Raw genomic sequence first — 15,063 nt, 5'->3', positions numbered from 1 at the left:
GACTTACGGCTGATTCATGGTCAGTGTCGGGGAAAGGTGTGCAACATGCTACGTTTTCCCCACTGCAAGCAGAGGCCGCCGACAGTCCATGTAGCACAGTATAAAATGGGCTCATTTTTTTCTGATTTGACCAGACAACACAAGCATGATATAACAGAATTTAAAAAATACTAATAATTACAACGACAAAAAAAACACACATAACAATCCAAATAAGGACAATGTCTTCATGTTCCGTTTGTACACTGTTAAGACCAAAACTCAAGAGAAGCACTCAACCTTTGTCATGAACAGAAACAGTATTAAATCTAGTTACAATTCAACAACAAATCATATAATTGCTTTTGTGTTTGTTTTTAAAATCAAGAGAAGCACACCCCCAAACTAATGAAAAACTAGCCTCGGTCAGACTCTCTGGCCAAACTTGTTCTAAGTGTTTTCGTGTCTCTACCACAGAAGAATACAACACGGTCATATTTATTATAATTTTTTTTGCTTGATTCCGGTATTTTACCCCAAGCCCCCTCGCCCCTTCCCACAGACATGATCACATACCTCAACAGAAACGGAATGAAGTCGCTTCCTGCAACATTCCTGCTTACTCCTCCACTTCCACTCCCCCTCCCCCATTCTCCCACACCTCCTCTCTCTCTCTCCCCCATTTTCCCACACCTCCTCTCTCTCTCTCCCCCATTCTCCCACTCCTCCCTCTCTCTCCCCATTCTCCCACTCCTCCTTCCAGCCCCATCCAGAATGCTCCAGTCTTCCCACATTCTCCCACTGCTCCATCATTTTCTCATCCCTCCTTCAAGGTCCACTGCTGCTGTCCACCCTTACTTCTCCATGTCCCATAATCCCCTGCTTCAGCACTGGGGATAGAGAGCCTGATGAGCTGAGGTCAGGGCGCTATAGCTCAGTGCGAGAGCGGGATATGCGCGGGCCCTTCCTGATCTCTTTCCTCTTCTCCTCCTTCCTCCTCCTCTTCTCTTCTTCCCTCAGGACTTTCTGAAAGGCTTCTGCAACATGCAGCACCTGGCGGCAGAGAGGAAGACCACAAGAGGAAGAGTCTCTGAAGCGAAACAGCCAATCGTCGCTCCGATTTCCCACCAGTTTAGCTCACAGCAGAGCAAACAACCCCCCACATTTCATTAAATAACATTTCCATTCAATAACTTGCATTTGAAACATTAATTAAGCTGCAAGATATGAATGCATACTTTTTATTTTTAAATGTATAAAAATATTTTGCTGCATGTCCGTTCGAAGCATTTCAAAACACAAAGAACTGTAGCTTAACTTCAAGCTTGACTGGTGAGAACATAAATATGTTGTCAGTCACCTCCTCATGGTCAATAACCAATCTTCCAGTAGAGGGCGGTATAAGAACACTATTTCTTTCAGGGTTTCAAATACTGAAATAAAAAATAAAATCTCAAGTAAAATAATCTTAGTATCATTGTATTTGTATTTTTTGGTCCTTTATGCACAATATTATTATTTTTTTGCTTGTGGTCTAATGAATGAAATCAGTGAGAAACAGAGGTTCGAATTCTGATTGGACGAGGTCACAGCAGGACTGCGGCCTGAACCCCAGATAGCCACTCACGTCGTCTCTCTCGGTGCGGTACGGGTTGATGAAGTCCGGGGACTTCTCCGTTATTCCCAACTCCTGGGACATCTGAGGCAGATCAAGAGAGAGGAGGGGACAAAGAAACGACACAGAGAAAGACAGAAGTGCTGAAGAAAAGAGACAAACAGAGCTCTAAAACAAGCTGCCATCCATTTTGTTATCTGCATTAAAAAGACTAATAGTCCTGTAGTTGTAGGTAGCCAAAGGCCTCCCCCCCTTCCCCCAGTCTAACCAGTGTGAGGACGTGCTGGTGGGCCTTCCCCCAGTCTAACCAGTGTGAGGACGTGCTGGTGGGCCTTCCCCCAGTCTAACCAGTGTGAGGATGTGCTGGTGCCCCTCCCAGTCTAACCAGTGTGAGGATGTGCTGGTGCCCCTCCCAGTCTAACCAATGTGAGGAGGTGCTGGTGCCCCCCCCTTCCCCCAGTCTAACCAGTGTGAGGACGTGCTGGTGGGCCTTCCCCCAGTCTAACCAGTGTGAGGATGTGCTGGTGCCCCTCCCAGTCTAACCAGTGTGAGGACGTGCTGGTGGGCCTTCCCCCAGTCTAACCAGTGTGAGGAGGTGCTGGTGCCCCTCCCAGTCTAACCAGTGTGAGGACGTGCTGGTGGGCCTTCCCCCAGTCTAACCAGTGTGAGGATGTGCTGGTGCCCCTCCCAGTCTAACCAGTGTGAGGATGTGCTGGTGGTGCCCCTCCCAGTCTAACCAATGTGAGGAGGTGCTGGTGCCCCCCCCTTCCCCCAGTCTAACCAGTGTGAGGACGTGCTGGTGGGCCTTCCCCCAGTCTAACCAGTGTGAGGATGTGCTGGTGCCCCTCCCAGTCTAACCAGTGTGAGGACGTGCTGGTGGGCCTTCCCCCAGTCTAACCAGTGTGAGGAGGTGCTGGTGCCCCTCCCAGTCTAACCAGTGTGAGGAGGTGCTGGTACCCCCCCCTTCCCCAGTCTAACCAGTGTGAGGAGGTGCTGGTACCCCCCCCTTCCCCAGTCTAACCAGTGTGAGGAGGTGCTGGTACCCCCCCCTTCCCCAGTCTAACCAGTGTGAGGACGTGCTGGTGGGCCCCTCCAGCGAAGACGCCCGTCAGGTTGCAGAAGCGCAGCCCCCAGCGCAGCAGGGCCCCCCAGTCTGCGTTGCGGTCGTAGTAGTGATGCACGATGCGGGGGAAGCGCAGGGCCACGTCCCCGAAGAACGCCGTGTTCTCGATCACGTGGGAGTACGCTGCGGAGAGAGGGGAGAGAGAGAGAGAGAGAGAGACACACAGAGCTGAGGTTAACCGCTATCCCATCGCTGAATGAACATGATGAACACAGAAGCAGGAAGACGGAGACAAACTCGGGAGAGAAAGATCCGGACAGTGAAAGATGGGGTCTGTGACCGCTGGGGAAAGAGGAGGGAGGGCTGACCTTCTTTGATCTTGTCGTCCCGGGGGAAGGGGTCGTCAGGCTGCAGGTTGGCGGCAGTGAGAACGGCTCTGGAGTCCTCCAGCACCTGGGGTGGAGGAGCCAAACAGCGCTGAGCACACACACCTGAGCCTGAGGCGTGAGCACGTGTGTGTGTGTGTGTGTGTGTGTGTGTGTGTGTACATGTCTGCGTACACATCTGTATACATGCGTGTGTACATGTCTGTACATTGGGCTCCATAAGTATTGACACCCCGGACTGGCAGTGCGCAAAACGTATTCCAGCAAGACAATGGCCGAAAGTATACCTCAAGATCTATACAGAAATGGTGTTGTGACAAGAAAATCTATGTTCTGCAGTGGCCATCTGACCTCAGTCCAGTCAAAAACCTGTGGGCTGAACTGAAGAGGGCAGAAACCTGTGGGCTGAACTGAAGAGGGCAGAAACCTGTGGGCTGAACTGGAGAGGGCAGTGGATAAGCACAAACCCATGAATGTAAAGGACCTTGCAAGAATCTGCACAGAAGAATGGTCCAAAATCTCAAATCTCACCAAGTGCTAAACCAGGGGTACCAAATATTGATTTGGGTTAAATCTATAGTTTATTAAATTAACATTTGTCAGATTCCATTGAAACATTAAAAAAGTACATTATTATTCACTTTGCATGGCAGCCAATTGCCGTTATAGTGTGTAAGTGTGTGAATAGGTGAATGAGAAGCATCAATTGTACAGCGCTTTGGATAAAGGCGCTATGTAAATGCCGATCATTTACCAATTACCATTCATGTTCAGAATTTTGAATTAATCTTTGTAATCATATTCCTTATTTTTTGTGCATTGTCAGTCAGGGGTGCCAATAATTCTGGAGCCCACTGTATACATACCTGTATTATATGCATACGTGTGTAAATGTGTGTGTATACATGTGATGCATGTGTACACGTTTGTATATGTGTACGTATACTGTAGATGCATGTATACATGTGTGTATATACATGTGTGTAGACGCGTGTGTAGACGTGTGTGTACATGTCTGTACCGTATACGTGCGCGCAGGAGCTCAGCAGCGTGAGTGTGTGAGGAGATTTGTCTTCTCCCCCCGGTAGAGCAAGCGGGGAGAATTCCCAGCTCCCTTAGTTTAACTGTGCCTCAGAATATTCTGTGTGATGCAGTTTTGATAACCCAGAGATGCAGAGTTGCTATATTTGGCTTTTCAAGGCAAACTGGATTCATTTTTCACTGACATGTGGGGACGAAAGTCCCAACAGGAATTTTCCTAAAACTGTATCCACTTAACAAAACCCAGTTTGAGCTGCATTGGAAGACAAACGTGATGCCTGTGCTAAAATGGCCATATCTGTGTTATCCTTGTGATTAATATATTAATCCAGAAGGCAGCTGGTAATGTGATCTTTCCTGGCTCAGGTTTTGGCAGTGTAGCGGGGCGGTTTGGCTTCTTCGACAGACACAGATGATGTCACTGTGTTGTAGGATGTTTAAAGCCAGCTTCTGACACACACCGTGTCACTACAGGGGGCCCTCAGCTCTTGTGAAAATGTTGACGATATGCAGAAGCCACATTAACTGGGAATTTCAAACCGAAAGACCAGGGCATAGGAGAGCTGTGTGATTGGATAGTGGACGGATGGATTAGAGCAGTGTGATTGGACAGTGGGTGGAGGGAGTAGAGCTGTGATTGGACAGTGGACAGATGGATTAGAGCTGCGATTGGACAGTGGACAGACAGATTAAAGCTGTGTGATTGGACAGTGGACAGATGGATTAGAGCTGGGTGATTGGACAGTGGAGGGACGGATTAGAGCTGTGTGATTGGACAGTGGAGGGACGGATTAGATCTGTGTGATTGGACAGTGGGCGGACAGAGTAGAGCTGTGATTGGACAGTGGACGGACGGAGTAGAGCTGTGATTGGACAGTGGGCGGACGGATGACAGCAGGCATACTGCACCTTAAAAAGTCCTTTCAGCATGATGTCAATGATCTTGTGCTGCTGGTTAATGTCATTGAGTTCCACCAGGTTTTTCAGGGCATTCAGCTGATCCTTCCGCTTCGTCTCCAACAGACGCTTGTCTGAGAAGAGAGGTAAGGACAACACACTGCACACACATACATACACACATACACATACACACACACACACACACACACACACACGCACACCGCATGCATGCGTACACACAAACACACACAGCGCACGCACACACACATATACACACACACTGCACGCTTACAGACACACACACACACACACACTGCACGCACACACACAGAAACACATATGCTCGAATATAAACGCCCAGGCAAACATTTGCATGTGCACAACCATGCAAGCACACACACAAAAACATGAAGTCATGCACACACGTAAGTGCTGACTGACACACACACACACACACACACACACACACACACACTGCGGGCATGCCCGTAACAGGATACAGATCTCCAGGTTAGAGTCATGTCTGGGGCTGTGCGTCTCCGGGTCCGCAGAGGAGGACAGGGCCGGAGCAGCCAAAACCAGCAGCACAGCGCACACACACAGCATGGCCAGAGGGAGGCGCCAGAGAGGCACTCTGCCAATCACACAGAGGAAAAGGTAGAGCTGAGGTGACCTCATTTCGGCTGAAGTGTTCTCAGTGGAAAGTCTAAGCAGCACAGCAGCTTAAATGCACGGGGCGCTGTCTTACCGGTTGAGACTGGCGAAGACGTGCTCCTGAAAAGCATTACCGGAACACAGTCCGCATAAACCAGCCTACTGCATAAGCAATATTCAACCATCAGCTTTCACCACGCCTGTGGACGGGGCTGCCCGGATGTGACGGTCAGACGCTGGCTCCAAATCTCTTAAAAAAACCCTCTGCCTTTACTCGACCTTACATTCCTCCTGTCATTTTAGTTTTTATCCTTATTTAATGTGCAGATTAATATTCCACTTCCTTTAGAGTAAAGTATTTTAAACACATGTGAGGAGAGACAATACCACATTAGTAATAATAATAATAATAATAATTCATTCATTCATTCATTCATTATCCTAACCCACTTATCCTGAACAGGGTTGCAGGGGGGCTGGAGCCTATCCCAGAATACATAGGGCGAAAGGCGGGAATACACCCTGGACAGGTCGCCAGTCCATCGCAGGGCAATAATAATAATAACAATAATAATAATAATAATAATAATAATATTATTATATTATTACATTATTATATTATTATAGTATTAATATTATTATTATTATTATATTTACTAATTATATTAAGGAGTTTGGGCTCCTATTACAAGCTTAATCTCCACACCTCTTTTGTGGTGTCAGAAGACAAACAAAAACCAGCAACATCAAAAATGAATCAGTGACATAACAATTTTTGGTTCTTAAGGAAACATTAAAGCAGAGAACAAAAGTGAAGTTGGAGGGGAATACACACATATAATGTATAATTCAGACTCCTCCAGCAGCAGTAATATCAGAGGGGAGGGGACCCAGGAGAGAACTGACAGGCTTTCTGATGAATATTCGTGAATATTAATTTCCCTTTGCAATGATAAAAAAGGCAGCAGGCACAGATTTTAAAAAACATCCCGGGGAGGGGGGCAGAGAGCTGAAGGGGGGAGTTCAACAGGTGGTGATATTTCATGACGCCCCCCCCCCCCCCCCCCCAGTTTAAGGCAAGCACGTTTCCAACATTTCACAGTCCCAGACTGGCTGTTCTTTAACCAGGTTAGTGTTAAAGCAATGCTCTGACTTCCCAATGACAGGTTGGAGCCAAGCATGGTGACGGACGACTGCACACAATGGACTCGAGGCACTGGTGAGGACCTCAGTCCACATTGTCATTGTGCGATACTATAATCAGAAGAGACAAGGTTTAGCAGGCGTTATTACAATGTCAAGCAGTCTTCCATGAAGACAAAAGGCACGGATTTCCCAGGTTAGATTTTCTAGGTTAGAACCTACAGCACAGCACAGCCCAGCTTCAATCTCAGGAACCGGAATCCTCCTCAGAGAGTGATTCTAGCACACAGCTAAACATCTCATTTCAGTCTGCTTTGAAATGTGAAATAACAGAGGTAGGGCAATGATGACAGCGGACTCTTAAGGCTGTTTGATTTACAGCCCTTTTTAAACCAGTGAAACCCACAGCGCATGTCAAATGTCCATTATTAAACATAAGCATAAATTAGCCTGATCCTTCTTTAAAATGAATCTTAACCACAGGGACACTCCCTAGCTTAAATCTGCCCATAACAGTAAGTCTGACCCATCTTCTGAGACGAGTCTGTAATTTTGAAAAGTGGAAGGGATTTCAATTGCCTACCCGCAATTTAGTCAGCAGGCACACAGCACTTAAGTGTTTCTAACTGACAGACGGTGCAGTAGTTCCCTAGGTAGGGCGTCATAGACTGGGGCAGATCCATCATTTCACACAGTGCCCTTCAGAGAAGCATGCCATACGTTTTCTGTAACAAAGCTTGTCCCATTAATGACGAGTCGATTAGAGAATTAATCAATGCCCTCCCACCCAGGCGCCGTGCACTGTATGGCTAATCTTCTTCCGCGGGAGCGATCTTTCATCACTGCTAGGAAACGAACATGGAGCAGTGCCATCAGCGAGGCATTCCGGCTCTAACTGGGTGGGAAATCCCTGTTCTGCTGCCCTTCAAGCAAGTATTAGCAATACAAGCGCAGGGCAGAGTACAGTTCAGCAATACGAGATCTTTAATCTTACATTTATCACTCACCACTGAAAAAGCTCCCTACCTGATGTATGTGCAATGAAACAGTTATTTTCCCTCCTCTGGTTAAAAAGTCATAGGGAGAGTCATTCTGAATGACTCTCCCAATAGTCTATTAATAATACTGGGGCAATTATTTAAAAATGCCCTTTTTACCACTGCTGCAATGGTTCAGATCATTTCCCCAACCCATCAGCCGTAAATAAAAATAAGATCTCCAAAACACGTAAATCAACACAAAGATAATTCAAACACGTCAAAGTGAGTAGCTAACCTCTTAATCATTACTAAAACCCACCTACTTGTTCAGGAGGTTATGCTGCTTTAATCGCACAGCTACAGCATCAACGCGTTTGCTCCGAGGGGAGATGGTCAATATAGAACATCTTCGCTTCTTAGCTATTAAGTCAGCTGTCACATTACAGAGCGAACAAACCAGAGGCACGTTGTCACAAAAAATGATCACAAGAGTGACAGAGCGCTCGGCTAAAAAACATAATCACAATGACAATTTCACCATTGGAACACTAAAGCTTTTTAGGCAGAAATGGCTTATTCAACGACTCTTAGATAGCCGATTGCCGAAAGGGCTATGCGAAAAGGCTTCATTTCAACAGAGCATCTGTATGTAAATGCAGCTTGCAGAAAGCAAATTGGCCAGCAATTGTCAGTTGCTAGCTGGCTCGCTAAATGTACCCTAGCCGTTCACTCACCTTACAATAAAAGCAACAGGACGAGATGGTTAGTTATAAAACTGATATCTGGCTAACGTCCAACCTTTTCACAACAAGATACATCCGTCTTTGAGCATTTGGTACAATTATCCGGAGAAGATTCTGCGTTTAAAATGATCATTTACATTTCCTATTCCGTTCCTCCACTCCGCCAGCGCCACGATCACACCGGCTGGCTTGGACGAATGACAGTTTACAATTTCCCCGAAGAGTGACGCGGTTTCCAGACGGACGATTTAGAGCAGCACACAAATATTCCGTAATTTGGTACGCTGCTAATCTTTTCCTCTACCAGGAAAGATCTGACAAACTACAAACACTTAACGTCGACAGATGGCCTGTCGTGGCTTAATATGCATTACGTGGTATTTAAGTACTATATTTCGGGGATGTGTGTGGTAACGTTCTCAGGAATTAACGAAATCTATAAACCATTAATTATTGTGTTCACGATTCTCGAATACAATTTGTTCATCGTTTGATCTGCAAACCGTGTACATTTGAAGTACGTGTGTTGTGCATGCATATACATAAACACTGAAACTACGTTAGCTTTGGAATCGTTTTTACTGAGAGAAAAACATAAAAATAAATAAAGTAGTAACACAAGCACCAACTGTAACAAACGGCAGCAACTGTAAATCGGTGAAGAAGAAACTGATGAAAGCTTGATCAGCTTTACTGCCAGGCCTCTGTACGTTATACGTCACATTCCCCAGTGTCCCTCGTCTTCATTGTGAAGTCGGACAGGCAGACGGACAACTTACCAACGCGCCTGACAAGAGAGAGGGGCTAAGGAGAAACCACAATATCTGCGACACGGGCACCTGCATCAGAAAATGGTAGCTGCATTCTGCGGCATGACCCTGCGCCCTGTGCCCGTTGGGTTTAATGTACGAGGGAATCGTTTAGGAAGAGGCTGGAGCCGTCTCTTAAAGAACACGGCCTTTGTGATCTTAAGCACTCCACTTTCTGCAGACATTAAGTCGTACAGGCAGTTAACTCGATTTCAATTAATTGTGGCCTTTCCTACACTATTGTAACTGCCTCTGCTTGATCTGGGGGGCTTAAAGACGGGAATAAAAGCCCCCGGCTCTCCAGGGTTGTCGCCCTAACAGACACTACTGTAATGGGCTATTGCAGTAGGCATATCGGCGATAGAGTGATACATCTGCGGGTCAGTGTTGTACAGTCTGCGCTGTAGGATAACAGGAGTCAGAGCCCAGGGCGTGTTTCTCTGGAGGAGGAGTGGGCACAGGCTGCAGTATGGTGAGAGGCTGTGTGGGCGCAGATGCATGCGCTGTTGTTGAAAGGATACACAATGCGATGGTTCTGTGCGTCCACAGGGGGCAGTGACTCCAGGGAGTCCAGTAGACTCTGTGCCCGCTCTCTGTGCTTCTGTGTCGGGGGCGGGTGAGAGGGGCTGCCCAGGAGCTGGAAGAGGAGAGATGAAGAAGGAACTGGCAGATTACCCAGCGAAAATTTTAAAAAGACCACTTACCTTACTCAAGCCAATGCTGCTGCACTGACCGGCGTGTTTGTCAGAGGTAGCTGATGTAAGCTGGGGTGTGTGTTCAAATCATTATGACAAAACATATAAGGATAGATTTGCCTTTTCTTTTATTTTATTATAAAGGGTGTAACCAATTCCGCTTTAGCACCCCACTTCCGCAAACTCATTTTGTTGGTTGGTAGTTAACAGAATGTGTATCTGTGTATGTGTGTGTGTGCGCACACAAGTGGCCATAGACAGGACAAATGTGTTATTTGTCACTGACTCAGGACTCAGTATAGCAGTTGTCAGCTGTTGATTTATCTCACACACACACACACACACACACACACACACACACTCACTCATCTGTCAGTTGGAAAAACAACTCTGATTATATCAATTCCAAATGTTGACAGAGAGGTTGGGATTTTCTTGTCTCTGTTTATATACAGTAGTACAGTATGTGCCTCTTAGGAGTTCAAATGAAATCACTGTGACATCCCTGTGCTCATACATTGGGTATTTTGGAGGGACTGCATTCAGCTCATTAGCAGCATGTTTTCTCTGAAAATCTCAGCTCAGTGACCTACAGATCACTGTGAGAATCCCCAGTATGGATACAGCTGCTGATAGAGAGATAAAGGGAAACATACAGTACTATGCAGAAGTCTTAGGCACCCTAGACTTTATTATATATGTTTATTTTTTGTGTGTGTGTTAGTATAAAAGAACACATTTGAGATTTACAAATATTCATTTTCCGAAATATTTAATTTTACAGAGACATTTTTGTATTTAATTTTTAAAAAGTGACATATTACTGTAAGCAATTGACTACATAAAAACTTGATCAAGGCTGTCTGAGATCAGAAACAAGGAGCCAACCAAAGTCTGCAGAAGAACTGTGGCAAGTTCTCCAACATGCTTGGAACAACCTCCCTGCTCATTGTCTTATAGAACTGCAGGACAGCGTTGGCTATCTCAGAGAAGTCATGCAGTTTTAACGCCGAAGGGCAATTTGATTCAGTTTTTAACTATTATGTCAAATTACTGAAATGCAATGTCAAATGTATACTACGTTTATTTAGGACCTTTCAGTGAATTATTTTGGAAAGAATCTTATCTGTACAGAATGTTATACAGGTGCCTAAGACTTCTGCACAGTACTGTACCTTCACCCCTGCCCGGTGGAGATTGTTTGTGATGTCACTGACTAATATTTTGGAGGATTTCTTCACTGCTATTACAGTGTTTCTGTACCTGTGTCAGTAGTTGCATGCATGTGTGTACCTGTGTCAGTAGTTGCATGTGTGTGTGTACCTATGTCAACAGTTGCATGTGTGTATCCATGTCAGCTGTTGCATTTGTGTGTGTACCCGTGTCAGTAGTTGCACTTGTGTGTGTCCCCGTGTCAGTAGTTGCATGTGTGGGTGTGTACCCGTGTCAGCAGTTGCATGTGTGTGTGTACCCATGTCAGTAGTTGCATGTGTGTGTGTACCCATGTCAGTAGTTGCATGTGTGTGTGTACCCGTGTCAGTAGTTGCGTGTGTGTGTGTGTGCCCGTGTCAGTAGTTGCATGTGTGTGTGTACCCGTGTCAGTAGTTGCATGTGTGTGTGTACCTGTGTCAGTAGTTGCATGTGTGTGTGTACCCGTGTCAGTAGTTGCGTGTGTGTGTACCCATGTCAGCAGTTGCATGTGTGTGTACCCGTGTCAGTAGTTGCGTGTGTGTGTACCCGTGTCAGTAGTTGCGTGTGTGTGTGTCCGTGTCAGTAGTTGCATGTGTGTGTACCCGTGTCAGTAGTTGCGTGTGTGTGTGTACCCATGTCAGTAGTTGTGTGTGTGTGTACCTGTGTCAGTAGCTGTCTCAGGGCCTGTGCTGCAGCTCCTTCCAGGTCCTTCAGTTCTCTGCTCTCTGCTGCTTCCAACACCTGCACCAGGTCAGGCTCCCAGAGCACTGCTTTACTATTGAACCGCACCACCTGCACAGCAACACACACTGCTTTACTGCACAGCAACACACTCTGCTTTACTGCACGGCAACACTCTGCGTTACTGCACACCAGCACAGCAATACAGCTCTGCTTTACTGCACAGCGGCACACTCCGCTTTACTGCACAGCGGCACACTCCGCTTTACTGCACAGCAACACAGCTCTACTTTACTGCACAGATCTATTGGCAGTGTTATTGTGTGAGACCTATGGCAGTGTATTAGTGTGTGAGGTCCATGGGCAGTGTATCAGTGTGTGAGACCTGTGCACAGCATCAGTGTGGGGGAGGGGTGAAGGAGGCGCACCAGTTCGAGGAGCTGCAGGACAGCAGGGTGCAGGAGGCTGGCCCCTCCGCAGCTCAAAAGAGAGAAGAGGAGGAATCGGCTCCAGGGCTGGCAGACCATGTGCAGGGCTGGGGAGGGCAGACACAGGCAACGCCCACATCGCTATGAATCACTCCCAATCACGCTGTATAACTGTGTCACTCTGGATCATTCTGAATCACTCTGAATCACTGTGTCATTCTGTAGTTTAATCTGTAAGCTGTACCTGTGTCAGGACTCCTCCTTCCCAGAAATACCAGCAGGGATCTCAGACAGCTGACCGAGCCAATCAGCAACAGCTCCTGCTTCTGAGTGGGGAGAGACCAGCAAGCAGGCAGGAGAAGAAGTGCTGCCCTGTGCTGCTCTGTTGCCCTTTGTCGCTCTGTGTTACCCTGTGTTGCCCTCTGTCCTAACCTGTAGAGCGCAGCGCTTAGGCACTGTGCCCTGTGTTGCTCTATGTTGCCCTGTACTCCTCTGTTGCTCTGTGTTGCCCTGTGTCACTCTATGCTGCCCTGTATTGCTCTGTGTTGCCCTGTGTCACTGTGTATTGCCCTTTGTCACTCTGTGTCACCCGGTGTCACTCTGTGTTAACTCAGTATTGCCCTGTGTCACTCTGTGTTGGCCGGTGGTGCCCTGTGTCACAGTGTTGCCCAGTGTCACTATGTTGCACTGTGCCGCTCTGTGGTGCCCTGTGTCGCTCTATGTTGCTCTGTGGTGCCCTGTGTCAGTGTTGCCCAGTGTCGCTCTATGTTGCCCTGTGTCACTCTGCGTTGCCCTGTGTCGCTCTGCGTTGCCCTGTGTCGCTCTGCGTTGCCCTGTGTCGCTCTGCGTTGCCCCGTGGTGCCCTCTGTCCTCACCTCCAGCAGCAGGCTGTAGAGTGCAGTGGTCAGGCACTGTGCCCTGTGGGAGCCCAGTGGGTGCAGGGCTGCCTCTGTCTCCAGCAGGGGGCGCTGGGCGCTGGGCCTGGCGGTCAGGTCGAGGAGGGGCGACTGCAGGTCCACATCCAGGGCAGTCTGCAGCAGCCGGAGGGCACTGGCTGAGGGAGGAGGGTAGAGAACGAGGGAAGAGGGAAATACGGGGAGGGGAGAGAGAGATGGAGGGAGGACGGACAGGGTGAAGTGCAGAAAGGTCTGGAGAACCACAGTCTTGCATGCAGGGTAAATGGCAGGAAATTAAGTTCCACAATTATTTTTCTATTTTTTTTTTTCTTTCTCTTCCAAACTTTGTCAAGTATTCCGAAGGCGATAACTCACTGAGGGAGAGGAGAGGCTTTTAAAAAGAGAGAGAGAAGCATCATTCATCACACTGTCAGAAAAAAACAAACAAGAAAAAAAAATCCAAGCGGAGAGCAGAAAGAAATTGCAAAATGGTGCGATTTTATCGGTCTCCTTAGTTATACTGTGCGTAAGACACACGTACCCAGCGAGAGGCCATCCGTCTTTCTCTTCCTGAAGCACAGGAGATGAACCATGCTGTCCAGGCTGAGAGTAATGCGCTTATGGACCTGGAAACAAAATGGAGGGAGGGGTCAGGGAGCCAGAGCGATTCCTCTGGAGGGAACCACGAGGACTGACTCCATTAGAGCGGGCAATAACTTATTTTCCACCTCTTTCTTCCTTTCCTTGCCCCATGTCCACCCAAAAAGGGGAGCAAGAAAAGGAGGTGAAAATGGGGGCGGTGAAGACGGGTGTGCTTTTGCTCCTTCATACGTCAGTTTGAAGTGATGTCGGTTACAGACGTGGCCAATGCACGGGAACAGGTGGATCCAGAGGTTGATCATTTATACTTCTTATATACGCTTTCTGAAGAAGAAAAAAAGGTCCGCAAAGGATGCACTCGTTTTCTTGCTCAAGGAACGTTTAAGAGCCTCCTGGCATCTAACTCTGAGAAGGAACATTTGACGGACTGATTCCCTTAAAGATGTCCTTGACGGACCTCGATCGATTTCCAGGTCACACAAGGAACAAGAAGACAGGAGGTGAAAAATAAGCGATTGGTTTGAGCTGCGTTTTAATTTCACTGTACCTGTGCAGAGTGAGTACTTAAATAAGACGCAGTGTGAGTGTGTGTGTTGTACCTGTGCAGAGTGAGTACTTAAATAAGACGCAGTGTGTGTGTGTGTGTGTGTGTGTTGTACCTGTGCAGAGTGAGTACTGAAATAAGACGCAGTGTGTGTGTGTGTGTGTGTGTTGTACCTGTGCAGAGTGAGTACTGAAATAAGACACAGTGTGTGTGTGTGTGTGTGTGTGTTGTACCTGTGCAGAGTGAGTACTGAAATAAGACAGTGTGTGTGTGTGTGTGTGTGTGTTGTACCTGTACAGAGTGGGTACTGAAATAAGACAGTGTGTGTGTGTGTGTGTGTGGTACCTGTGTAGAGTGAGTTCTGAAATAAGACGCAGTGTGTGTGTGTGTGTGTTGTACCTGTGCAGAGTGGGTACTGAAATAAGATGCAGTGTGTGTGTGTGTGTGTTGTACCTGTGCAGAGTGAACGTGCTGCAGGTGAACCAGGGTCGACAGCAGCAGACGGGAGCAGCCCAGCAGGGAGGAAGAGGTGGAGGAAGATGAGGGGCAGAGGTCGAGCAGCATCTGCAGCTGATCCATCAGCCCATCATTGCCGAGCAGTATAGACACAGCTGGGAGGAAGAGAGCAGTGTTCAGCATTAATCATGAAATTCACCACATGTGCGTGTGTGTGTCTGTGTGCGCATGCGTATGTATGCGTGGGTGTGTGGTGTGT

At 47.4% G+C, this 15,063-nt stretch overlaps 2 protein-coding genes across 6 annotated transcripts in view; both read right to left on the bottom strand.

Moving 5' to 3' along the window:
- Nucleotides 1-717: 717 nt before the first annotated feature.
- LOC133113924 (coiled-coil domain-containing protein 134-like) lies at nt 718-9,296 on the bottom strand. 5 transcript variants are annotated; one of them, XM_061223083.1, is made up of 7 exons: nt 9,284-9,296; nt 5,485-5,618; nt 4,994-5,115; nt 3,026-3,110; nt 2,659-2,840; nt 1,607-1,678; nt 718-1,032 (listed from the first exon to the last, which is right to left on the bottom strand). In XM_061223083.1, exons 2-7 carry the CDS (start codon nt 5,588-5,590, stop codon nt 907-909), a joined length of 693 nt encoding a protein of 230 aa, XP_061079067.1. In that variant the 5' UTR covers nt 5,591-5,618; nt 9,284-9,296; the 3' UTR covers nt 718-906. The 5 variants fall into 5 exon arrangements, with proteins under 5 accessions (XP_061079067.1, XP_061079066.1, XP_061079064.1 ...); XM_061223082.1 differs by lacking the exon at nt 9,284-9,296 and adding an exon at nt 8,642-8,720; XM_061223080.1 differs by lacking the exon at nt 9,284-9,296 and adding an exon at nt 8,496-8,705.
- The window catches only part of LOC133114035 (meiosis inhibitor protein 1-like), a 30,568-nt gene continuing 24,569 nt past the window's right edge, over nt 9,065-15,063 (bottom strand). Inside the window, exons 24-31 of the mRNA XM_061223230.1 lie at nt 14,802-14,959; nt 13,746-13,830; nt 13,184-13,362; nt 12,553-12,634; nt 12,309-12,415; nt 11,860-11,991; nt 9,835-9,950; nt 9,065-9,291 (exon numbers count right to left, since the gene is read on the bottom strand). Of these exons, the coding sequence (XP_061079214.1) occupies nt 9,216-9,291; nt 9,835-9,950; nt 11,860-11,991; nt 12,309-12,415; nt 12,553-12,634; nt 13,184-13,362; nt 13,746-13,830; nt 14,802-14,959 (935 nt within the window). The 3' untranslated portion in view covers nt 9,065-9,215. The remainder of the gene's footprint in view (nt 9,292-9,834; nt 9,951-11,859; nt 11,992-12,308; nt 12,416-12,552; nt 12,635-13,183; nt 13,363-13,745; nt 13,831-14,801; nt 14,960-15,063) is intronic.

This window comes from Conger conger, chromosome 16 (assembly GCF_963514075.1).
Source record: "Conger conger chromosome 16, fConCon1.1, whole genome shotgun sequence".
Classification (NCBI taxonomy): domain Eukaryota; kingdom Metazoa; phylum Chordata; class Actinopteri; order Anguilliformes; family Congridae; genus Conger; species Conger conger.
The sequence above is the reverse complement of the archived record's forward strand: the minus strand, read 5'-3'. Positions and strand labels throughout refer to the sequence as shown.

Bases quoted from the DNA above. Each gene is read 5' to 3' on its own strand.
- LOC133113924 (XM_061223083.1), bottom strand. From the start codon at position 5,590: ATGCTGTGTGTGTGCGCTGTGCTGCTGGTTTTGGCTGCTCCGGCCCTG. The intron at 2,841-3,025 runs GTCAGCCCTCCC...CTCTCTCCGCAG, and splicing joins GGACGACAAGATCAAAGAAG to CGTACTCCCACGTGATCGAG. The intron at 1,679-2,658 runs GTTAGACTGGGG...GATCTGCCTCAG, and splicing joins ACCAGCACGTCCTCACACTG to ATGTCCCAGGAGTTGGGAAT.